Consider the following 26,229-nt stretch of genomic DNA (forward strand, 5'->3'; position numbering starts at 1 on the left):
CCTTCCACTATTCGGTACGCCATGATCGAGGTCTCTTACCTTCCAGGTCATTACCAGTGCCCGCCTTCCTCCTTCAGGGGTGTCCGTGGTGTTGGGGACCTGACCTAGGACGGCTGTCTTTCTCACGTCTTCCAACTCATTTTCCCTTCTTTCAATTACATGTCATGGTCGGCGTCCCGGTCTCCCAGACCTCCTCAACTCTTAGATCCCTACCGGATCTCACACTTTCCTTTGGTCCCGCAGACCTTCCCTTACCCGGACCTGTTGCATTTCACTTTGGCATATTATACATTAAACCACTTTATAATAGCACAAGTACCCATTTTTATATTTTTTTTTTCGTTTTCTTTTGCTCATTTTAAAACCAACATAATACAACATAACATTGCAGATCCCCTTTCGCCTTCCCCCCTTCCTTGGACCAGGACACTCCTCCGCTTTTCCGTATTCCCGTTCTGTCAGGCAAACATATTTACGTACAAGGAACATAGAAAGAAGAAAGAAAGAGAGAAAAATAGTTGCATCAGATAAACATCAACAAAACATATTTTTTTCCAAACGCAACTGTCCTTATAACCTGCTGCAAACTCCTGACAGTTTATTCTGCCTTCTAGCGGTCAGTAGTAAGGGACCCCACAGCCGTGGAGTTCCGGGAATACTGAGGGTGTCCATTCAAGTCCTCTTTACGGGGGTTCGCTTCCTTCGGGCTCCGCTAGCACTGCCACCGCATAATACCCGCGGGGGCAGTACTCTTTATAGTAGGAAACCCAGTCCCCTTCCTTAAGCGCCCGACCATGCCGTATGGAAGCCACATTCACATACACCTTCTGGCCGGTCGTGTCACGGATGAAGCCGTACCCCCTGTCGACGTTGGTGTATACCAGCCGTCCCCGGGATCTTTCCACCGCCATGCCAGCCTCCCTCTTTGAGTGGAGCAGGCTCCATACCTCCTGCTCCCGAACTTTCTTTTGTTTGATCACCTCCGCGACCCAAACGGAGGGTGCCGTGCCAGTCCCAGAGTCCGGTGGGCGGGACTTCGCTGTAAAAGCGCGTGGGGCAGAGGCGGCCGATGATATCTGCGGCCCAGCAGCCGCTGGGGCCGGGTGGCGGATGAGGCAAGCTGGGTCCTTGAGGGTTGGAGTTACAGGGCCTGTCAAACAGGCCGCAGCCGATTCTAACGCTGGCATAACCGCGGCCGCAGGGTAGACCGCATCCAAAACTTCTAACGGAGCCGGAGTAACGGCCGGTTCCAACAAGGCAGCTGCTCTTGGCAAGGGGAGCGCAGCAACGTCTTCTTCGGATGAACGCCGCACTGGTAGCTCCGGGCAGGGTAGCTCAGGGACTTGAGCGGGGGCCTCGTTCAGTTCCGCATACACCACGGGGCCCGTGGTAACTAGGCCTTCCGGTGCGCAGGGGGCCGCGTGCTGCAGCAGAATGGTGGGGGCCGCCTGCGGAGGAACTGATAGGGCCGGGGGTACTCTCACCTTCCCCGGCGCTGTAGCCTCCGTCCCATCATCACGCGGTGGCCCCCGCAGCCTCCGTTCCTTGCTCCACTGTCCGGCGGGCCTTCCCTCCGGACTCGGGGGCTCCGCTGCCAAGTCCTCTGCTGGTATTGGTGGCGGCCGCTCTCGATGACTCCGCTCAGGCTCCGCTCCCCAGCTCAGTATTCCGCTGCTGACCCGTGGCTCTGAGGGCGACTTCTGGCACAGCTCCATCTCCCGCCTCCATTGCCACTCTAGGCGGCCCATGCCCCGACACCCGCAGCATCTCATACCGTCCGTTGGGCAGCAATTGAATGGCGCCAGACAGCTACAGCCAAGCTTTTCTTCTGTGCCACTCCTCCTGCTGGGTGGGGCGTCGGCAGGCCTTTCCACCCATCTGCCAGGGTCCAGTACATGGGAGCGTCGGCCTCCGGGCACATACTGCTGTCCACGGGGGTACGTTGGAGGGGGTCCCAGTCCATTCAACACGACTGCAAACACCCGGACCTCTCCCCTGCGCTGTAGTAATGCCGCCATCTTGCGCAGCACCTGATACCACCCCGGATCTTCTGTCAGCACCACGGAGTCACCACAGCGCTCCCAATTTGTAATCCACAGGTAAGCCAATTGTAATCCACAGGTATTTATTATCCAAGCAGCACAGTCCAAGTCCTTCTCCATCCTTTAAGGCAGGCCTGCCACAGAAGATGATGTATTAGCGGCGGCGATCCTGCCGACTACGCCAAATGTAGGGTCGGTGGGCCGAGCTGGGGGGGTGGTCCCTCTTCTTACCGTGCAGAGATGAAACAGAGACAAGATGGAGGCAGATTCTGGGTGCAACAGGTCCAAGTTTATTTCACTTGCCATCCGTCTGACGGCCTCAGAGCACACCGCACTTTCTTTACCTCACGGCCCTCTGTTTCCAGGGCCGCTTACTCTGTACTGGGGACGCGTGTGCGTACACCGTCCCCTCTTCACTAGTCGACGCTCCTGACAGGTCCGTCACTGTGGCCGCCTTAGACCCGTAAACCAACAGCGCTTCCACTGATCAGTCGTCGTGTCAAATATGGTGTCTCACACCCAATGCCTCGTCCCTTCTGCGGTCCTTCCTGTCAGGACCACCCCCCTGACGTTCTCTCTCCTCAGTCCTCCTGGTTTAGATTCTCCTCACAGCGCACAGACTGTCGCAGTCCTCCTGTCACTGGAGCTCCCCCTGGGGACTGGAACCTTCTGGAACCCTCCCTCAGTATTTATAGCTCTCCCGGTCCCCTGTCACTGTAACCCCGCCCCCCATGACCAACGGTTTCTAAAGCCCTAAGCTGATGTCAAGTCCTTTGCTCACACTCCTCCCTGCCATCTAATGGTCAACCCGAGGTACTGCACGTCCAATACACTTTCCTAGCTGTTTCCCCACTGTAATAACTGACACCTACCTACACTGTGCAAACCTTTCCTTCTTCACTCTGACTAGTCCGTCCGTCCGGTCACCTTCCCTACATACATAGGAGCAGTGTTATAGTAGTTATATTCTTGTACATATGATGCAGTATTATAGTTATATTCTTGTACATGGGGGGCAGTATTATAGTAGTTATATTCTTGTACATAGGGGGCAGTATTATAGTAATTATACTCTTGTACATAGGAGCAGTATTATAGTAATTATACTCTTGTACATTGGGGGCAGTATTATAGTAGTTATACTCTTGTACATTGGGGGCAGTATTATAGTAGTTATACTCTTGTAGATATGGAGCAATATAATAGTTATATTCTTGTACATAGGGACATCATATACAGATGATCTAGGGTCATGTTTCCAAGATATTTGGAACAACCAACTGTTGAGTTTCTTCACAACCTGCGTACAAGTGAGAAGTAGTGATGGAGGCGCCAGGCGTTCACCAGATACTGGTGATGGAGGCGCTGGGCGGTCAGTAGATACTGATGATGGAGGCGCCGGACGGTCACCGGATACTGATGTGATTTACATTTCTGTTTTCTTCATTCACTTTGCATTTTGTCATTAGATACCAATCAGCTCTTCTATTTCTGAACTTCTGACTTTATTCATCGTTGTGCTGTCGTTTGCTCACGGTCGGGGGTTGAGCTTCTTCCAATAATTCAGCATTTGAATTTTAATTTAGATCCTGTGGAACTATCGCTCTAATCGTGTTGTTTCAGCTCCATTATTTTAGTTCTTTTCACACTTCTGCCAATATTTCTCCGTGATGGTTCTTATCATGGAGTTGGTGCACTTGTATAAGCGGCTTCTTGAACATTTCTCTTCTGCATTAAGGCTCTCACAGCTCTTTCTTTGCCTCGTAAGTTTTTCTGAAGAGGATTCTTCAAGTTGGCAGCTTAATCCACTCCAGATGGGAGCTGGGTGATGTCCCACGGCTCTTACTTGGTGCTTCACCCACGCCGACAGACGCCCTTATTAGCTGGTGGGAGAGATTGTGTTACTGTAAATTATGAGTCTCGGATCTGCTCATTCACCTGCCTTCCCGGCCCACGGTGACTTCAGCACATACACTTTTATTATGTCCTACTCTCCAGAGCTGCATACATTATTCTGCTGGCTGTTGAGAATACAGATGGGTCGCAGTGCAGTCTGTTAAATGCATTGTGATGTGTAGTGTGTTTTGCACCAGACGTGTACTGACCGCTGTAAGTACTCTACGAGTCCCACAATACACTGCAGCCGGCATCCTCTGCTCTTTCTATCCTCCATCAGAGATTACAATCTGTCAGTGAATATTGTGTCATGCATACACAGAGATCTCCAGCAGAGGACTGTGGCACGCAGCTGAGCTGTCAATCACTCTTGTCCCGCCCACACGGAGCTGCAGCACCATACACACTGGGGATGATCAGATCTTCATCTCACAGAACAAAAGATCCCAAAATTCAGTTTTCTGTCACCAAACCTTTAATTTACACAAAATCATTTTTTTTTTCCATCTCATTTTGGAAATTCTCATACATTGAAACTATCGATAAAAAAGTAAGAAAAGGAAACATCTCAGCATGTCTCATTTCCCACAATTCATTGCACCTCCCCGACCACGACGGTTATGTAAACAGGAAGTGGTCAGTTTCAGGGGGGACACAAAATTCTACTCCAACTTCACACCAGCCCTAGGCCTAACCTCTCTGCCTCGCGGAGCCCCGTAGTCAGACCAATAACCGCTAGTGTGCTGCACTGTGAACACAAACCTTTCTGATGTTAGAAACTAAATCCTGCTCCATCTGATCACTGGATTTTGAGGCGTCACTGCACCTCCCTGCGCCTCATTGAAGTTTCTAGCGTTCCATTATAAACACAGAAAACTTTGCTCCACCTGCACTTCTATCCCAGGACCTTGCCTCCTTCTCTCCTACGTATAGTAGCACCTTTGTAGACCCCTACAGAATCTCTGCAGCTCGAACCCTGGGAGCTCCAGTATAGTGAAGATGGTGGTGGTGATTGCTCCTCCATCTCTTCTTTGTTCATTACTCTCATCGTCCTCCCATGTCTTCCGTGGTTCGTCTCGCTCAGCACGGCTCTCTGCTCCATCTGTCTACTTCCATCTGAACTGTACTGTACCTGTACTGTAAAGATCCCCTCCCACTCCCATATTTATATATGTACACCCCCCACCTTGACCTCTTTTATATGAAGCCCTCCCCACAGTCCCTCATTGCCAGGGACAGCAGAAACCGCCTTCTCGGTTGCTCATGCTGCGTTATGGCTCCTCGCACATCTTCATGCTCGTTTAACCAAGACATTAAAAGCAAATTATTTTACTTGTCAAGATAGAGGAAGGGGGGGGACGTTCGCCAATGCCAGGATGGGGTCTTAATGAGATGCCTGTTAATACAGCTCCTTGGATGTAACCAACCAAACGAGGCTATGCTCCATTAAGTCCCAGGTTATATCTGCCTCGGTTCCTCTAATTTACTAAACACTTGTTTACAATATTGGCCGCCACGGAGCAGAGAAAGTGAAGACTGTTGGCCGGAAGACGCTAATGACGTCCTCAAAAATGCTATTCATTACCACGATTCTGGCAGTACGGTCGTGAGGTGGATTTGTTGATATCCCAAAAAATATAATGTCTTTTTCCCAAAGGAGCAGCTACCTGACGCTGAGCTTTTTTAGCATTTTGTCTCTAATTATCCAGTGAGTGATACATCAGCAAGGAATGCGGAGAAGGTTTAGCAAGCTGAAAGGTAAATTCTCACTCGTCTTTGGTAATGCTGCCTGCGCCGATGGTAAATGTCGCATTAAGCAGCTGTCCACCATGACTTCACAATGTCATCCGCTGAGATATCTAGAAACTTTATGGTGATGATATGGAAGATGACTGGGATCTGTCAGAGAGAACGATAAGCCATAGACAGGGGGATGGGGATTAGCGCTGCTCTCTGAATTTCGAAGTCTCACCGTCTGTTCCAATTAAAGGCTCGTCTGGGAGTTCTGATAAAAGCTCGAGCCAAAGAACCTCCTTCAGTTTTCCCTGTGGTCTGGATGACCCAGCACATCCTTTATCAGAGAGCACCACTTAATGATGCCCATTCCTTCACAGTGGGGAACTTTTTGAAAGTTCCAACTTTGTAAACTTCAGAACTAATTATTTTTGTCTGACTTCTGGGCCACAGTGTCTTCTTTGTCTCTGCTCCTCAGAGTCCTTGTTGGACCTGGTTATGATACTGTATCTCGATCTTGGAATGAAAAATGTATCTTGTGCGTGTGTCTGAGGCGAAGACGACAATGTAAGGGAATACTCAAAGTGTGACATATCAGGAGTAATCACCAGGGTCAGGAGACGTCCACCGCATGATCCACAAGGTGGATGACTTGTCTCACAAGGAGTCATCCGGACCACTAACAATATTAAAAAAAAAATTGCACCTAGGACGATGAGGGGAGTAGTGTTCACGGAGAAGTCAGGCTGGAGTAACTATAGTCAATCACCGGATGGTTGATCAAGGGGCAACATGGAGAAAGGTCCATCCTGGAACATTTAGCTCATCGGACATCGTTGGCCAAGTGGATACTCTCTGGATATATAATGTTGGAAAGTTAAGGAAATCCCTCCCCAGCAAAAATAAAAGTCCTGAATTCCCATTCTCCCCCACCTGTAAAAAATGGAACAATAAGTTCAAGAAAGGAGAGACGATCACTTGTCCTCCCGATGAGGACGGATCTTCATTTCTGTAAACTTGAGGGAATACTGCCAACCAGTCCATGAAGACCACTCGATGCCATCGGCATAGGAGGCATGGTGCCCGCGTAGGTACTGCCCGTTCAGGTTGGAGGTATGGCAGTTGCGGTACCACCAGGCCCCGTGGTAGAAGCTGGCACAGTTGTTCTCTGAGTGGTCATTGTCCAGGTCTTTGGTGGTAAACTTCATTCCTGTGTGCTTACCCAAGGAATCGCCTGAGGAGAAAAGGCACAGGGAATTAACAGAGGAGCGAGGATGTCCCAGAGTCTCAGTCTATTGATTAGGGGCTTACCTGCTGTTCCAGAGTAGTCGGACACAGTGAGTGGGTAGCCGTCATCCTCTGGGTTCGCGGAGTACAGGCCCACACCAAACGTGTTGTACTGGGCGTAAGCCGTGGAGTTCTCGAAGTCAGCCAGGTCAATGCGGAGCTGGTAATGTGTCTGCATGGTCAGCAGGTAGAGCCGCTGGAGGCCTAGAATGGAAGGGCAAAAATCACACACCCGTCGACCCTGTACCACCCCTGGATGTGGTGCACCACCTTCTGCTCCCAGCCATGCACAGCAAGCTACACCCAGATATCTGGCGTCATCTGGAACTATCCGCTCTACTCCTATGAGATGTTCTGCAGAGTCCTGGAGACTTTCTCATTCTAAAGCTGTCGCTGTCTGCCTGGAGGTGCCCAAGCGGGGTTCCGGCTCCATAGTCACCATCTTAATGAGGACATCAGGTAAGGGCTGAATGCAAATCTCTGTGCCTCTCGGCCGTGGCTCCATCCCCCAGTCACTGACTATGATTAAGATTCCTGTGCAGTGTTCGGCAAGACTTACAAAACCCTACATGGCCAGCGAGCCCCAGACCACAGCTCAAAGGCTTCTGTCACTATGGATGGAGGAGATGATGCGCAAGGAACCGCTATTACTCCCTGTTATCAGCCATTACTGGGGAGAGGAGACTGTAGGACAGCTTAGCACAAGCTATTACTCCGTTATCAGCCATTACTGGGGAGTGGAGACTGTAGGACAGGTGACTACAATCTATTTCTCCCTGTTATCAGCCATTACTGGGGAGAGGAGACTGTAGGACAGGTGACTACAATCTATTACTCCCTGTTATCAGCCAGTCCTCATATTGTACTGTAATAATCTCTGTATTGGCCCTATAAGTACTAATGATGATGGGGCACGCTGGATGTGATGCGACGTCATTGTGATGAATTTGTGGTTTCTTACCCAGCCAATGTTCTCCTGTCAGTTTGCCAAATCCGTCCCTGTACTGCTCCCACCCACGGAAGAAATTCACAGATCCGTCCTCTCTTCTCTGGAACACCTGGAATGGGAGAGACAGTCACTGATAATGATAATGAGGCGCTAATGAGGCTGAGGCACGTGCCTCGCACCGCCCTGAAATCATTAACCCATCTGAACCAACTAGCCATTAGTTTATCAAAAATTTCCCGCTGAAGGCATCACTTGGAGGATGGAGGAGTTGTCCTCCCCGGTGTGCTGGATAATGGCTGATAACACAGAAAATAGCTGCCCTTTTGTATTTTTGCGCGACACATGTGGATCAGCTACTATGACGGATCGCCGGTGCAGTGAATGATAGATCACATGACAGGATAAGTGTTGCACGGTTCCTCGTGGCAGCCCATTACCAGCGGTCGGTATTTGTCATGCACTGTCTCCGCGCACTGCCTGATCCATCTCCGCATGGCCGTGCGGGGAATTACAGATTGGAGATTTCCCGAAGCGAAGAGATGCTTCATCTATCAGAAAAAAGTAATCTGGCGATGGTGGCGGCGGACACGTTCGTTCTTGTGATTTATTGAAAGTTGCTTCATGGTTGGGGACAGTGGAGATTACATCTCGTGGGTGGGAGAGAAAGGGTTAATGGTTTATGGAGCGTTAATGAGTCTGACATCAGCGCTCGCATCCCAGAAGATTGTCGCAGCCGGGGATTGGGGGGCAGACTGCATCACACAGGTCTTAGTGGTGAGAGGAAAGCCCAGCTTAATCCGATCTGACCTTGTGCGGCTGAAGTAGGACGCACTGAGACAAAGGTGGCGCCAAAGAAGATGGGCGGGGCGAGAGTGACATTTAAAGGGCAACTTGCATCCTAGCCACACCGCAGCACACATCTGCGCCAGATTGTCCAGTAATGTTCTGTCGGAATAATTTGTGCCAGATTAAAGAGATTTTGGATTGAAAAACAGGTGAGCGGGCACCAGCCAAGTAAATACTCATGCAGGGATCACCACATGCAAGTTGACTAGACAAATAAACAAGAAAAGAGAAAGGGACTATGCATGTATGTGGGATCACCACGCCAAAAACCAAATATTTATATAAATATAATTTTTATTATAGAAAACACAAAAAGCAGCAAAAGAGCAGCAAAAGACAACACACATAAAAACAATTAAAAAAATCTGATCAAATTGTAGACCGCTGGCTGCAGAATGTAAAGGCACCAATATGAAACAATAACATACTCAATGTCATAGCATATAATACAGACAATATGATGGGGACAAAGAAACACAAATGACTGGACAATATAGTGAGATCCTGTACCTACATATAAAGTGCATAGCACATGACTAAGAGTGGCAGTCAATACCTCCTGAGAGGAGCCCTATAGTGTTTGAAATAAATCTAATAAACGGAGTATAAATAACAAGTATAACTCCCAATGAGATGAAGTCAATAGCCCAAAAAGTAACCGAAGTTACCAAAAAGGAAAAGGGCTGGTACTGTATGGCAGTTAGAGACCCCAAGCAGGAGTATAATACATCACCCAAAGGCACAACAGTCAGTAAGTCCAGTCAGAGGTCGCCCCAGCGTCTGTGTATGGTGCCAGCAGCCACCGCGGAGTACAAAGACCCACGCGTTCCGACACCGCTAGGTGTCTTTCTCAAGGTGAGTGCTATTGCAAACTCTGAACGCCGCTTATTTAAGTCAAAGAAATCACAAATAAATCCAAACCAGGTGATGGCTGGCGGCGTGCAGGGAGAATCATGGAGGCGGATATGACCTCACAGCTAAACGCATATCTATTGCGCAGGCGCCATCGCGCGGCAACCAAAACACATAAATTGAAGTCTCGTGAGACTAGAGTATCCCGCGCCTGCGCAGTACGTCCGAACGGGTAAACACAAGCAGCCTTATGAGCACTATCAGCGTCCATCAAGGATCAACAACTCAAATGGATAACGAATCACACGCATGCGCGATTCAACCCCCAGATGGCCATGGCAAGAAGGCGAACATAGTGTCAAACATACATGTGCGTAAACACCCTTCCGACATGATGGATAAATATTGAGATAATACACACTCAAAACCTGTATTGAGCTTTAGATTCTCTCGAATGCGTCTTATACTGTTGTTGCTCTGTATCACATCTTGGTGTGGCGTTTGTGACCACCACCATTTTGAGTATACAGATTTAGGTGTACATCAACGAGACCTCTTGTGTGTGGGGGCACTTACTTGACCTAACTCAATAAAATTATGGCTCTTGTTATATCAAACTAGTATGTATATACATGTTTGATTTGATTTTCTCTATCATTATGCCAACATCTGAGCTATCTGCTTCTGGGCCGTAATACTCGATCACTATAGATGCATGTGTTGCGTGAGGGGTTTAAAATATTCATTTTATTAAGCGCCGCCCTTCTGATACAGTAGCATTGGTGCACTATATGTGTTTTTTCTGATACCCTGCTCTAGGGCTAATTAGGGTATATACCCTGATTAGCGCTCAGTTACTATGACTCATGTTGCTTGTAAAAATGTTTTAGTCCACATAAAATGTGGATTTGGTTGATGGGATAGCAACTGTCTTTATCGTTTGGATAAATCTTTTTGTGGGGGTCTGTGAATGTGTATGATTTACCAAACGGGTGTGGATACCTGTTTTCTAATGAATTGCTGCATACTTACAAAATACCCACAAATAACCAATTCTGTGCCCATTGGGCTACAGTGTGCATCTGTGGGATATACATCCCCCACAGGTTTTGAGTGTGTATTATCTCAATATTTATCCATCATGTCGGAAGGGTGTTTACGCACATGTATGTTTGACACTATGTTCGCCTTCTTGCCATGGCCATCTGGGGGTTGAATCGCGCATGCGTGTTATTCGTTATCCATTTGAGTTGTTGATCCTTGATGGACGCTGATAGTGCTCATAAGGCTGCTTGTGTTTACCCGTTCGGACGTACTGCGCAGGCGCGGGATACTCTAGTCTCACGAGACTTCAATTTATGTGTTTTGGTTGCCGCGCGATGGCGCCTGCGCAATAGATATGCGTTTAGCTGTGAGGTCATATCCGCCTCCATGATTCTCCCTGCACGCCGCCAGCCGTCACCTGGTTTGGATTTATTTGTGATTTCTTTGACTTAAATAAGCGGCGTTCAGAGTTTGCAATAGCACTCACCTTGAGAAAGACACCTAGCGGTGTCGGAACGCGTGGGTCTTTGTACTCCGCGGTGGCTGCTGGCACCATACACAGACGCTGGGGCGACCTCTGACTGGACTTACTGACTGTTGTGCCTTTGGGTGATGTATTATACTCCTGCTTGGGGTCTCTAACTGCCATACATTACCAGCCCTTTTCCTTTTTGGTAACTTCGGTTACTTTTTGGGCTATTGACTTCATCTCATTGGGAGTTATACTTGTTATTTATACTCCGTTTATTAGATTTATTTCAAACACTATAGGGCTCCTCTCAGGAGGTATTGACTGCCACTCTTAGTCATGTGCTATGCACTTTATATGTAGGTACAGGATCTCACTATATTGTCCAGTCATTTGTGTTTCTTTGTCCCCATCATATTGTCTGTATTATATGCTATGACATTGAGTATGTTATTGTTTCATATTGGTGCCTTTACATTCTGCAGCCAGCGGTCTACAATTTGATCAGATTTTTTTAATTGTTTTTATGTGTATTGTCTTTTGCTGCTCTTTTGCTGCTTTTTGTGTTTTCTATAATAAAAATTATATTTATATAAATATTTGGTTTTTGGCGTGGTGATCCCACATACATGCATAGTCCCTTTCTCTTTTCTTGTTTATTTAGATTAAAGAGATTTTGGAGTCACAAAATGCTGTACCCTCTCGCTCTTGTTGTACCCCACCCCATTATAGGAGCCCCAGCAGGAAAGACTCCAACCTCTGCTGCAGAGAAGGGTGAGATGAGGGACCACCAGGCACTCTGATACCAGAAGTGACCTCCAATGGAGATTTGAAGCTTTGATGTGATCAGGCACGGCGGGCATAGAGGTGCGGAGCGGGGTCATTCTTGTTTGTTTGCTCATCATTAAATATGAATCCTCCCCTAAAGCAAAATAAGCTGGTCCATGGGCCGAGGCGCTGAAATATTAATACGCTCCTGAGCCGACAGCGGCCAAGGACCCGGCTCCGATATTACAGGGATATTAACCCCTTGTGTGCGAGACTCCCATAACCCTGACCTGTCACACCTGATTGGTATGTGGTCCGTCTTCCCCATATATCCATATATAGGCTCCCCCAAGCCTGACATTGGAGACAGGAGGGGGTCATCTACCCAAATATCACCATAGTCTGTGTATTCAGTAACCCATTACACTATATGTCTCTGTGACATGCTGCTCTCAGGGCCACACTGCTCTCGGGGCCGTGCCGCTCCACGTGTTTTGCTGCTATTTATTTAGTGCAAATGCTGTATACATTCTGCTGATGAAATCACTGACATCAGACAAGGTGACATTTTACTACCTAATATTTAATCTTTGTCGCCAGAACAATAAATGTCAATCGCATGGTGGGATACAGCGTGTTTGGGACCAGTGACGCGTTCAGCGGGGGCGGTGACGATACAGGAAGTGGTGAGAACTGTAATCTTCTAAATTATATCATTGTGAAAGATCAGACTCTGTCTCCTGTGTGTCACAGGGTATCGGCCGTAGGAAGAGAAACGGGAGACTTGTCTGGTATTAACCTTATTGTTGCCAGCAGTAAAGGCAGGGGTGGGGCAGATCTACTCAGGGGCGGAGCCTTGAGTCCTTATAATCACTGACTGCTCATTATAATCAATCATAATCATAGCACGTGATCCAAGAACATGGCAGCAATGCTGGTCGCTGTACATTTGGGTGTCTTTAGTAAACATTTCAGACAATTAAGAGGCTGGAAAATAGCCTCCACATTTTCTCTTCCCATGAGGATCCATTTAACCAATTAATGGAGCTGAAAGAGGTCAGGTGATGCTTATTAGTACAACAAAGGTTATCAACCCTACCATCTTCAATACATTGTCAAAATTGGGCAACTCACTTTAATAATAAACCTACAAGAGAAATTGGAGTCTGTACGCCCCAAAATAAATCTAGGCAAAACTGTCTTTTAAATATAAAGTCTCACTTTATTGAAAAATACATATACCATAGTACAAACACATTAAAAAATGAGTGTATTATCCCAGGGTGGTACGACACAAAAGGGATGCATCAGAAAAATTGTATGGCACACATACATTACATTATAATACAAGGGTAGGTTTAAGTAGATTTCATCAGGCAAAGAGATTCACAATAATGGGCAAGCCATCCATCCGAATGATCCAAGTAAAGGCTGCTGAAGTAACGCTTAAGTAACCCCTTTTTAATATAGGCAGCAAAAAAGTCAGCACAAGTCCCTCCACAATGTGAGAAACAGATTAAGAAAGAGGATATAAAGGATGGTATCCCCCAAATGATATCTATATTAAGCCAACATAAACACTACCTACAATGTCACAGGTACAGAGTAATAAAGTGCCAGAATACAAAAAGTTCCTACCCATGTGGGATCCTGATGCGTCTCCCTAACGCCCGACGCGTTTCGCCCAAAGGGGCTTCCTCGGGGGGGCAGTGTGTTAACTGCCCCCCGAGGAAGCCCCTTTGGGCGAAACGCGTCGGGCGTTAGGGAGACGCATCAGGATCCCACATGGGTAGGATATCATTTGGGGGATACCATCCTTTATATCCTCTTTCTTAATCTGTTTCTCACATTGTGGAGGGACTTGTGCTGTCTTTTTTGCTACCTATATTAAAAAGGGGTTACTTAAGCGTTATTTCAGCAGCCTTTACTTGGATGATTCGGATGGATGGCTTGCCCATTATTGTGAATCTCTTTGCCTGATGAAATCTACTTAAACCTACCCTTGTATTATAATGTAATGTATGTGTGCCATACAATTTTTCTGATGCATCCCTTTTGTGTCGTACCACCCTGGGATAATACACTCATTTTTTAATGTGTTTGTACTATGGTATATGTATTTTTCAATAAAGTGAGATTTTATATTTAAAAGACAGTTTTGCCTAGATATATTTTGGGGCGTACAGACTCCAATTTCTCTTGTAGGTTTACAGGTGATGCTTATTGCAGCTACTGTGGATTAGAAACAGGAAGAATGAGTCTTAGGATTTGAAGAGGAGGAATCTAAGCCTTCTTATTTCCCAATTGGCCATTTATTGGTATTGGTGCGCCCCCTAGTTCTAGTTTTAGGAGGCAACCCTCATCATGGTTGCTACAAGAATATCAAAATCTGTGTAAATATATAGCATTGAGTTATTTTTGTGGGTTGTTTACATTTGTACTGATCTCAAGAGACATCCCACATTACATCTTCTACTCCAGTCACATCCAGAGCTGCCTATAAAGTTCTGCTGTTCACTATTAGCAATCTCTGCAGGCTGTCCTTTATTCTAGCAGTTTAAATGTGAATGCAGAAACTCTGAATCTGAGTGGCATAAAAGGCGCGATCATACAGAACAATTGTAACTGCAGCTTTGGATGGGACCGGAGTACAAGACATGATCAAGAAGCAGAATTCTGACAGCAGATTTGGATGTGACCGGCGTATAAGATGTGATCATGCAGCAGAATTGTAACTGCAGCTTTGGATGTGACTGGAGTAGAAGTCACTAATAAAACTGCTGGCTACTCACCGTCCATCCGCCTCCATCCGTGGTCATGTCACAGTAGACCTGAAATCCGTTTGGATAGTGAATGGGGAATACGGAGTAGACGCCATCTTCCTGCTGCCCGCTCATAAAGATGTCATAGCAGTCGCGCGGCTTAGAACCTGTGGATAAGTGGCGACGTTATACAGTGCCAGACAGAAAGTGTTTTCATCATCTCGAAGCCACGGTGCCGGATAATTCCATTCCTGGTCAAATGCACAGATTAACTCATAAAAAAATTCCCTTGAAATTGTTACAGCGCTGCAGAAGACTACGCCGCCAAGATTTATGATGCTGTCAAGATGGCAGAACTACCAGGAGTCGCAGTTTTCTGGCTTTACAATACAAGAATCAAGATTGGGGGAAGGGGAGCTGCGCTCTCATCCAAAACGCAGGCCTGGAAAGATCCGTCCGTATTCACAGGTGGAGTAAGCAGACACCGGATGATCCACCGCATAAACTTTGTGTTATTGGAATCGCCACTGATGTCACATCCAAAAAGACCCTACACGCCACGTGTAGCTGTGCGTCCCTCACTCTTCTACCTATTATTGCGCTCTGTCACTCCTCTTGCAGGTTTACAGTTCTATTCATGCATCAAGAGGCTCAGAAAGAACACTGTGCAAATTCCTTGCCGGAGTGATGGAGTCTGTCACCCCACCTGCCTCCCCCCAAGCTGCAGGTCTCACCGTTGGTGCAGCCACGGGGTCTGGAACTCTTCGCTGGTGACCGGACGAGATCCCCTTTCCCACGGGATCTTCCATGGACCGAATCCAGGACTTCACTAACAGAACTGACGAGCTGCGCCACGTGGCTGTGACCCTCAGACAGAAGCTAGAGGGGGAAACAGTGGAGAAAGAAGAGGGTATAAGGAATATTGAATCATTTCCATCACAATCTGATCTTCTACTGTCTGGCGCATGCCAGTCCTCACTGTCCTTCTGGTATTCCATTCAGGACTCCTAGATATAATCCATTAAATATCCTGGTCTTGTGGGAAGCTAGACCCTATATAAAGCTCCGCCTACACACACGCACATGCTCCACCCTCATGACTTGTCAGAGAAAAGCTCTACCCCGACATACTGTCATGCTCCACCCTTGTGACTAGTGTAATTGCAAAGCTCCACCCCCATGACTAGTACTAGCTTAAAACTCCACCTCTACGCATTAACCATACTCCACCCTAATGACTAGTCACAGTGAAGCTCTTCCCACACATGTCCATGCTCCACCCTTATGACTAGTGACTTCTTTCTCCTGGTCAGGGTGACAGCAACCTCTTACCCCCATAAAGACTGTATAAACCTCTCGGTCCCATTCTTGCTCTCACCACAGGTGTAACTAAAGCTTTCAGGTCTCCTGAAAATCCTGCCCCTCACAACCGGCAGCAATCACTTGGCATTTGTACTGAAGTTTGTACCATGTACTCTTGCCAGATTCTGGTTGGCACAGGTCTGTTTATGTGTGCAGAGAGCCAGCATAGCCATGTGTTCTGTATCAAGCGGTGCCAGGCATCTCTGCATGTATGCTGCCGCTTCCCATCGCTGCAGAATTGAGACATCATAGTCACTTAAAGGGACAGAGTTTGATGTGAACTGTGGGCTGCCATATTGGCTGGTATAACTTTATGATTTTTGGGGAGCAAAGTGGGGTGTTACCTGTATGAGTCTCCCCTGCTCACTCTGCAGTGCCCCAAGCTCAGACACCAGTCCGCTCTGCCCTTTCCGCAGGCTCTCCCAGTCCGCTCGCTGTCGGGAAACTTGTGATACCATCTGTGATACTTGGTCGGCCAGTCCCGCCAGTAGTGCCCTCTCCTTGCCCACTGCCGCTTTCATCTCTGAGTCATGGTCGGCCAGTGCGGATATCAGGGAGGACTGAAATCCATCCAGGCGCGGCAGCGGGTCGGGGCAATTGGGGTCGATGAATATATTAATGTGTGAGCTATCCGCCCTCTCAATGGTGACCAGCGCGTTGGGGTCCTCCATGTTGGTGGTGATGACTGGTGGAGGTTCGGTGGACGGGGCGTGGTAATGATTCATGAACAGGACGGCTCCAGTGACGGTGACAGCCAGCAGGACAGCCACAGACAGAAGCACCGTGCACAGGATGTATCCACAGCTGGTCCTCTGCAAAAGAAAGGGAATAGTGACTTAGTCAAGAGCTCTGCTACCAGCTGCCAATCATACTCTAGTCCCATCCAGAGCTGCATTCACAATTATTTGTTACTGTTACAAAGCATTGCTAAGCTCCCATAAGGCATCATGGCAGACACTGAACCGGTAGGGAGTGTAAAATCACGTGCAATAGTGACATGATGCATGAAGAAGTAGGACTTGACCATAAGAAGATATACCCATCGTCTGATGTAGAAGCTTGTGTTGAACGAGGCACGGGGCCAAAATTACCCCTTCTACTGAATTGGCAAAACTAGTATTAAAAGATTGAGATTGGGGGTTAAGCAGTGTTTATTGTAATGGCTGAATGACTACAACAAGATCCTGTGGGGCGGTCTCTATTTGGTGTACGCCTCTGCTAAGCCAAGGAGTGGGAGGAGGAAACTGACTATCTTGTGATCGCTCTGAGCCAATCAGGAACTTGCTTGCTATATTGGTTACAATATATTGCTGATGTCCCCCTGAAGAAAATCCTGGCGAGTTTATAGGCTGCTCTCCCAGAAAATATGGCATCAATATCATCACATTATTCCACACGCAGTCATGTGCAGGGCCGTGAAGTCCGAGTCCATTTTGGTGGAGTCGGAGTTCGTATTGAATGGAGAGACTCCGACTCTTAAAATATATAATACATTAAGTGCATTAGTACAATGCAGGATGAGCTGTAAATGTTTTCCTAAGGGTATGTGCGGATTTGTAGCGGATTTGGCTGAATCCGCAGGTAAAATGACCTGCGTTTTACCTGCGGATTTTCTGCAGATTTTGTGCGGATCTCACCTGCGTTTTTACACCTGCGGATTCCTATAATGGAAGAGGTGTAAAACGCTGCGGATTCCGCACAAAGAATTGACATGCTGCAAAAAATTAACCGCAGCAAACCTGCGCGGAATGTTCTTTCCATAGGTTTACATGGTACTGTACACCGCATGGAAAACTCCTGCAGGGTCAAATCCGCTGCGAATCCGCAGGCAAATCCGCAACGTGTGCACACACCCTAATACTGTAATTTGGGAAAGTTCTAAAATGTCCTATAAATGTCTGTTCTGTTCCTGATGTAAGGCTCTGGGCTAATAGATGAGATGAATCTGTGCGGCACTTTACGTACATGTCAGTAGTGACCAGTGCTGTGGTGTCGTAGATGAGATGAATCTGTGCTGCCCTTTATGTACATGCTCAGTAGTGACCAGTGCTGTGGTGTCATAGATGAGATGAATCTGTGCTGCCCTTTATGTACATGCTCAGTAGTGACCAGTGCTGTGGAGTCGTAGATGAGATGAATCTGTGCTGCCCTTTATGTACATGCTCAGTAGTGACCAGTGCTGTGGAGTCGTAGTTGAGATGAATCTGTGCTGCCCTTTATGTACATGTCAGTAGTGACCAGTGCTGTGGGGTCGTAGTTGAGATGAATCTGTGCTGCACTTTATGTACATGTCAGTAGTGACCAGTGCTGTGGAGTCGTAGTTGAGATGAATCTGTGCTGCCCTTTATGTACATGCTCAGTAGTGACCAGTGCTCTGGAGTCGTAGATGAGATGAATCTGTGCTGCCCTTTATGTACATGCTCAGTAGTGCCCAGTGCTGTGGGGTCGTAGATGAGATGAATCTGTGCTGCCCTTTATGCACATGCTCAGTAGTGACCAGTGCTGTGAGGTCGTAGATGAGATGAATCTGTGCTGCCCTTTATGTACATGCTCAGTAGTGACCAGTGCTGTGGAGTCGTAGATGAGATGAATCTGTGCTGCCCTTTATGTACATGCTCAGTAGTGCCCAGTGCTGTGGGGTCGTAGATGAGATGAATCTGTGCTGCCCTTTATGTACATGCACAGTAGTGACCAGTGCTGTGGGGTCGTAGATGAGATGAATCTGTGCTGCCCTTTATGTACATGCTCAGTAGTGACCAGTGCTGTGGGGTCGTAGTTGAGATGAATCTGTGCTGCACTTTATGTACATGCTCAGTAGTGACCAGTGCTGTGGGGTCGTAGATGAGATGAATCTGTGCTGCCCTTTATGTACATGTCAGTAGTGACCAGTGCTGTGGAGTCGTAGATGAGAAGAATCTGTGCTTCGCTTTATGCACATGCTCAGTAGTGACCAGTGCTGTGGAGTGGTAGATGAGATGAATCTGTACTGCCCTTTATGTACATGCTCAGTAGTGACCAGTGCTGTGGAGTCGTAGATGAGATGAATCTGTGCTGCCCTTTATGTACATGCTCAGTAGTGACCAGTGCTGTGGAGTCGTAGTTGAGATGAATCTGTGCTGCCCTTTATGTACATGCTCAGTAGTGACCAGTGCTGTGGGGTCGTAGTTGAGATGAATCTGTGCTGCCCTTTATGTACATGCTCAGTAGTGACCAGTGCTGTGGGGTCGTAGTTGAGATGAATCTGTGCTGCCCTTTATGTACATGTCAGTAGTGACCAGTGCTGTGGAGTCGTAGATGAGATGAATCTGTGCTGCCCTTTATGTACATGCTCAGTAGTGCCCAGTGCTGTGGAGTCGTAGATGAGATGAATCTGTGCTGCCCTTTATGTACATGCTCAGTAGTGACCAGTGCTGTGGGGTCGTAGATGAGATGAATCTGTGCTGCCCTTTATGTACATGCTCAGTAGTGACCAGTGCTGTGGGGTCGTAGTTGAGATGAATCTGTGCTGCCCTTTATGTACATGTCAGTAGTGACCAGTGCTGTGGAGTCGTAGATGAGAAGAATCTGTGCTTCCCTTTATGCACATGCTCAGTAGTGACCAGTGCTGTGGAGTGGTAGATGAGATGAATCTGTGCTGCCCTATATGTACATGCTCAGTAGTGACCAGTGCTGTGGAGTCGTAGATGAGATGAATCTGTGCTGCCCTTTATGTACATGCTCAGTAGTGACCAGTGCTGTGGAGTCGTAGTTGAGATGAATCTGTGCTGCCCTTTATGTACATGTCAGTAGTGACCAGTGCTGTGGGGTCGTAGTTGAGATGAATCTGTGCTGCCCTTTATGTACATGTCAGTAGTGACCAGTGCTGTGGAGTCGTAGATGAGATGAATCTGTGCTGCCCTTTATGTACATGCTCAGTAGTGCCCAGTGCTGTGGAGTCGTAGATGAGATGAATCTGTGCTGCCCTTTATGTACATGCTCAGTAGTGACCAGTGCTGTGGGGTCATAGATGAGATGAATCTGTGCTGCCCTTTATGTACATGCTCAGTAGTGACCAGTGCTGTGGGGTCGTAGTTGAGATGAATCTGTGCTGCACTTTATGTACATGCTCAGTAGTGACCAGTGCTGTGGGGTCGTAGATGAGATGAATCTGTGCTGCCCTTTATGTACATGTCAGTAGTGACCAGTGCTGTGGAGTCATAGATGAGATGAATCTGTGCTGCCCTTTATGTACATGCTCAGTAGTGACCAGTGCTGTTGAGTCGTAGTTGAGATGAATCTGTGCTGCCCTTTATGTACATGTCAGTAGTGACCAGTGCTGTGGGGTCGTAGTTGAGATGAATCTGTGCTGCCCTTTATGTACATGTCAGTAGTGACCAGTGCTGTGGAGTCGTAGATGAGATGAATCTGTGCTGCCCTTTATGTACATGCTCAGTAGTGCCCAGTGCTGTGGAGTCGTAGATGAGATGAATCTGTGCTGCCCTTTATGTACATGCTCAGTAGTGACCAGTGCTGTGGGGTCGTAGATGAGATGAATCTGTGCTGCCCTTTATGTACATGCTCAGTAGTGACCAGTGCTGTGGGGTCGTAGTTGAGATGAATCTGTGCTGCCCTTTATGTACATGTCAGTAGTGACCAGTGCTGTGGAGTCGTAGATGAGAAGAATCTGTGCTTCCCTTTATGCACATGCTCAGTAGTGACCAGTGCTGTGGAGTGGTAGATGAGATGAATCTGTGCTGCCCTTTATGTACATGCTCAGTAGTGACCAGTGCTGTGGAGTCGTAGATGAGATGAATCTGTGCTGCCCTTTATGTACATGCTCAGTAGTGACCAGTGCTGTGGAGTCGTAGTTGAGATGAATCTGTGCTGCCCTTTATGTACATGTCAGTAGTGACCAGTGCTGTGGGGTCGTAGTTGAGATGAATCTGTGCTGCCCTTTATGTACATGTCAGTAGTGACCAGTGCTGTGGAGTCGTAGATGAGATGAATCTGTGCTGCCCTTTATGTACATGTTCAGTAGTGCCCAGTGCTGTGGAGTCGTAGATGAGATGAATCTGTGCTGCCCTTTATGTACATGCTCAGTAGTGACCAGTGCTGTGGGGTCATAGATGAGATGAATCTGTGCTGTCCTTTATGTACATGCTCAGTAGTGACCAGTGCTGTGGGGTCGTAGTTGAGATGAATCTGTGCTGCACTTTATGTACATGCTCAGTAGTGACCAGTGCTGTGGGGTCGTAGATGAGATGAATCTGTGCTGCCCTTTATGTACATGTCAGTAGTTACCAGTGCTGTGGAGTCATAGATGAGATGAATCTGTGCTGCCCTTTATGTACATGCTCAGTAGTGACCAGTGCTGTTGAGTCGTAGTTGAGATGAATCTGTGCTGCCCTTTATGTACATGTCAGTAGTGACCAGTGCTGTGGGGTCGTAGTTGAGATGAATCTGTGCTGCCCTTTATGTACATGTCAGTAGTGACCAGTGCTGTGGAGTCGTAGATGAGATGAATCTGTGCTGCCCTTTATGTACATGCTCAGTAGTGCCCAGTGCTGTGGAGTCGTAGATGAGATGAATCTGTGCTGCCCTTTATGTACATGCTCAGTAGTGACCAGTGCTGTGGGGTCGTAGATGAGATGAATCTGTGCTGCCCTTTATGTACATGCTCAGTAGTGACCAGTGCTGTGGGGTCGTAGTTGAGATGAATCTGTGCTGCCCTTTATGTACATGTCAGTAGTGACCAGTGCTGTGGAGTCGTAGATGAGAAGAATCTGTGCTTCCCTTTATGCACATGCTCAGTAGTGACCAGTGCTGTGGAGTGCTAGATGAGATGAATCTGTGCTGCCCTTTATGTACATGCTCAGTAGTGACCAGTGCTGTGGAGTCGTAGTTGAGATGAATCTGTGCTGCCCTTTATGTACATGTCAGTAGTGACCAGTGCTGTGGGGTCGTAGTTGAGATGAATCTGTGCTGCCCTTTATGTACATGTCAGTAGTGACCAGTGCTGTGGAGTCGTAGATGAGATGAATCTGTGCTGCCCTTTATGTACATGCTCAGTAGTGCCCAGTGCTGTGGAGTCGTAGATGAGATGAATCTGTGCTGCCCTTTATGTACATGCTCAGTAGTGACCAGTGCTGTGGGGTCATAGATGAGATGAATCTGTGCTGCCCTTTATGTACATGCTCAGTAGTGACCAGTGCTGTGGGGTCGTAGTTGAGATGAATCTGTGCTGCACTTTATGTACATGCTCAGTAGTGACCAGTGCTGTGGGGTCATAGATGAGATGAATCTGTGCTGCCCTTTATGTACATGCTCAGTAGTGACCAGTGCTGTGGGGTCGTAGATGAGATGAATCTGTGCTGCCCTTTATGTACATGCTCAGTAGTGACCAGTGCTGTGAGGACGTAGATGAGATGAATCTGTGCTGCACTTTATGTACATGCTCAGTAGTGACCAGTGCTGTGGGGTCGTAGATGAGATGAATCTGTGGTGCCCTTTATGTACATGTCAGTAGTGACCAGTGCTGTGGGGTCGTAGACGAGATGAATCTGTGCTGCCCTTTATGTACAAGCTCAGTAGTGACCAATACTGTGGGGTCGTAGATGAGATGAATCTGTGCTGCCCTTTATGTACATGTCAGTAGTGACCAGTGCTGTGGGGTCGTAGATGAGATGAATCTGTGCTGCCCTTTATGTACATGCTCAGTAGTGACCAGTGCTGTGGGGTCGTAGATGAGATGAATCTGTGCTGCCCTTTATGTACATGCTCAGTAGTGACCAGTGCTGTGGAGTCGTAGATGAGATGAATCTGTGCTGCCCTTTATGTACATGTCAGTAGTGACCAGTGCTGTGGAGTCGTAGATGAGATGAATCTGTGCTGCCCTTTATGTACATGCTCAGTAGTGCCCAGTGCTGTGGAGTCGTAGATGAGATGAATCTGTGCTGCCCTTTATGTACATGCTCAGTAGTGACCAGTGCTGTGGGGTCGTAGATGAGATGAATCTGTGCTGCCCTTTATGTACATGCTCAGTAGTGACCAGTGCTGTGGAGTCGTAGATGAGATGAATCTGTGCTGCCCTTTATGTACATGTCAGTAGTGACCAGTGCTGTGGAGTCGTAGATGAGATGAATCTGTGCTGCCCTTTATGTACATGCTCAGTAGTGCCCAGTGCTGTGGAGTCGTAGATGAGATGAATCTGTGCTGCCCTTTATGTACATGCTCAGTAGTGACCAGTGCTGTGGGGTCATAGATGAGATGAATCTGTGCTGCCCTTTATGTACGTGCTCAGTAGTGACCAGTGCTGTGGGGTCGTAGTTGAGATGAATCTGTGCTGCACTTTATGTACATGCTCAGTAGTGACCAGTGCTGTGGGGTCATAGATGAGATGAATCTGTGCTGCCCTTTATGTACATGCTCAGTAGTGACCAGTGCTGTGGGGTCGTAGATGAGATGAATCTGTGCTGCCCTTTATGTACATGCTCAGTAGTGACCAGTGCTGTGAGGACGTAGATGAAATGAATCTGTGCTGCACTTTATGTACATGCTCAGTAGTGACCAGTGCTGTGGGGTCGTAGATGAGATGAATCTGTGGTGCCCTTTATGTACATGTCAGTAGTGACCAGTGCTGTGGGGTCGTAGACGAGATGAATCTGTGCTTCCCTTTATGTACAAGCTCAGTAGTGACCAATGCTGTGGAGTCGTAGATGAGATGAATCTGTGCTGCACTTTATGTACATGTCAGTAGTGACCAGTGCTGTGGGGTCGTAGATGAGATGAATCTGTGCTGCCCTTTATGTACATGTCAGTAGTGACCAGTGCTGTGGGGTCGTAGATGAGATGAATCTGTGCTGCCCTTTATGTACATGCTCAGTAGTGACCAGTGCTGTGGGGTCGTAGATGAGATGAATCTGTGCTGCCCTTTATGTACATGCTCAGTAGTGACCAGTGCTGTGGAGTCGTAGATGAGATGAATCTGTGCTGCCCTTTATGTACATGTCAGTAGTGACCAGTGCTGTGGGGTCGTCGATGAGATGAATCTGTGCTGCATTTTATGTACATGCTCAGTAGTGACCAGTGCTGTGAGGTCGTAGATGAGATGAATCTGTGCTGCCCTTTATGTACATGCTCAGTAGTGACCAGTGCTGTGGAGTCGTAGATGAGATGAATCTGTGCTGCCCTTTATGTACATGTCAGTAGTGACCAGTGCTGTGGAGTCGTAGATGAGATGAATCTGTGCTGCCCTTTATGTACATGTCAGTAGTGACCAGTGCTGTGGAGTCGTAGATTAGATGAATCTGTGCTGCACTTTATGTACATGCTCAGTAGTGACCAGTGCTGTGGAGTTGTAGATGAGATGAATCTGTGCTGCCCTTTATGTACATGTCAGTAGTGACCAGTGCTGTGGAGTCGTAGACAAGATGAATCTGTGCTGCGCTTTATGTACATGCTCAGTAGTGACCAGAGCTGTGGAGTCGTAGAGATGAATCTGTGCTGCACTTTATGTACATGCTCAATAGTGACCAGTGCTGTGGGGTCGGAGATGAGATGAATCTGTGCTGCACTTTATGTACATGTCAGTAGTGACCAGTGCTGTGGGGTCGTAGATGAGATGAATCTGTGCTGCCCTTTATGTACATGTCAGTAGTGACCAGTGCTGTGGGGTCGTAGATGAGATGAATCTGTGCTGCACTTTATGTACATGCTCAGTAGTGACCAGTGCTGTGGAGTCGTAGATGAGATGAATCTATGCTGCCCTTTATGTACATGCTCAGTAGTGACCAGTGCTGTGGGGTCGTAGATGAGATGAATCTGTGCTGCCCTTTATGTACATGTCAGTAGTGACCAGTGCTGTGGAGTCGTAGACGAGATGAATCTGTGCTGCCCTTTATGTACATGCTCAGTAGTGACCAGTGCTGTGGAGTCGTAGATGAGATGAATCTGTGCTGCACTTTATGTACATGTCAGTAGTGACCAGTGCTGTGGGGTCGTAGATGAGATGAATCTGTGCTGCCCTTTATGTACATGCTCAGTAGTGACCAGTGCTGTGGAGTCGTAGACGAGATTAATCTGTGCTGCCCTTTATGTACATGCTCAGTAGTGACCAGTGCTGTGGAGTCGCAGATGAGATGAATCTGTGCTGCCCTTTATGTACATGTCAGTAGTGACCAGTGCTGTGGGGTTGTAGATGAGATGAATCTGTGCTGCCCTTTATGTACATGCTCAGTAGTGACCAGTGCTGTGGAGTTGTAGATGAGATGAATCTGTGCTGCCCTTTATGTACATGTCAGTAGTGACCAGTGCTGTGGAGTCGTAGTTGAGATGAATCTGTGCTGCCCTTTATGTACATGCTCAGTAGTGACCAGTGCTGTGGAGTCGTAGATGAGATGAATCTGTGCTGCCCTTTATGTACATGTCAGTAGTGACCAGTGCTGTGGGGTCGTAGATGAGATGAATCTGTGCTGCACTTTATGTACATGCTCAGTAGTGACCAGTGCTGTGGAGTCGTAGATGAGATGAATCTGTGCTGCCCTTTATGTACATGCTCAGTAGTGACCAGTGCTGTGGGGTCGTAGATGAGATGAATCTGTGCTGCCCTTTATGTACATGTCAGTAGTGACCAGTGCTGTGGAGTCGTAGACGAGATGAATCTGTGCTGCCCTTTATGTACATGCTCAGTAGTGACCAGTGCTGTGGAGTCGTAGATGAGATGAATCTGTGCTGCACTTTATGTACATGTCAGTAGTGACCAGTGCTGTGGGGTCGTAGATGAGATGAATCTGTGCTGCCCTTTATGTACATGCTCAGTAGTGACCAGTGCTGTGGGGTTGTAGATGAGATGAATCTGTGCTGCCCTTTATGTACATGCTCAGTAGTGACCAGTGCTGTGGAGTCGCAGATGAGATGAATCTGTGCTGCCCTTTATGTACATGTCAGTAGTGACCAGTGCTGTGGGGTTGTAGATGAGATGAATCTGTGCTGCCCTTTATGTACATGCTCAGTAGTGACCAGTGCTGTGGAGTTGTAGATGAGATGAATCTGTGCTGCCCTTTATGTACATGCTCAGTAGTGACCAGTGCTGTGGAGTCGTAGATGAGATGAATCTGTGCTGCCCTTTATGTACATGTCAGTAGTGACCAGTGCTGTGGAGTCGTAGATTAGATGAATCTGTGCTGCACTTTATGTACATGTCAGTAGTGACCAGTGCTGTGGAGTCGTAGATGAGATGAA

The 26,229-nt window shown here is 47.5% G+C and overlaps 1 protein-coding gene across 5 annotated transcripts in view; it reads right to left on the minus strand.

Annotated features, from left to right (window-relative positions):
• Nucleotides 1-4,395: 4,395 nt before the first annotated feature.
• Nucleotides 4,396-26,229, minus strand: part of FIBCD1 (fibrinogen C domain containing 1) — a 135,695-nt gene continuing 113,861 nt past the window's right edge. For all 5 annotated transcript variants that reach the window (XM_073555932.1, XM_073555933.1, XM_073555934.1 and 2 more), the window contains 6 exons: nucleotides 16,356-16,823; nucleotides 15,384-15,528; nucleotides 14,680-14,816; nucleotides 7,921-8,017; nucleotides 6,984-7,163; nucleotides 4,396-6,906 (listed from right to left, as the gene is read on the minus strand). In XM_073555932.1, coding sequence (XP_073412033.1) covers nucleotides 6,647-6,906; nucleotides 6,984-7,163; nucleotides 7,921-8,017; nucleotides 14,680-14,816; nucleotides 15,384-15,528; nucleotides 16,356-16,823 — 1,287 coding nt within the window. In that variant the 3' untranslated portion in view covers nucleotides 4,396-6,646. The remainder of the gene's footprint in view (nucleotides 6,907-6,983; nucleotides 7,164-7,920; nucleotides 8,018-14,679; nucleotides 14,817-15,383; nucleotides 15,529-16,355; nucleotides 16,824-26,229) is intronic.

The sequence above is a fragment of the Dendrobates tinctorius genome, unplaced genomic scaffold (assembly GCF_039654945.1).
Source record: "Dendrobates tinctorius isolate UK_male_01 unplaced genomic scaffold, ASM3965494v1 ptg000231l, whole genome shotgun sequence".
Lineage (NCBI taxonomy): Eukaryota > Metazoa > Chordata > Amphibia > Anura > Dendrobatidae > Dendrobates > Dendrobates tinctorius.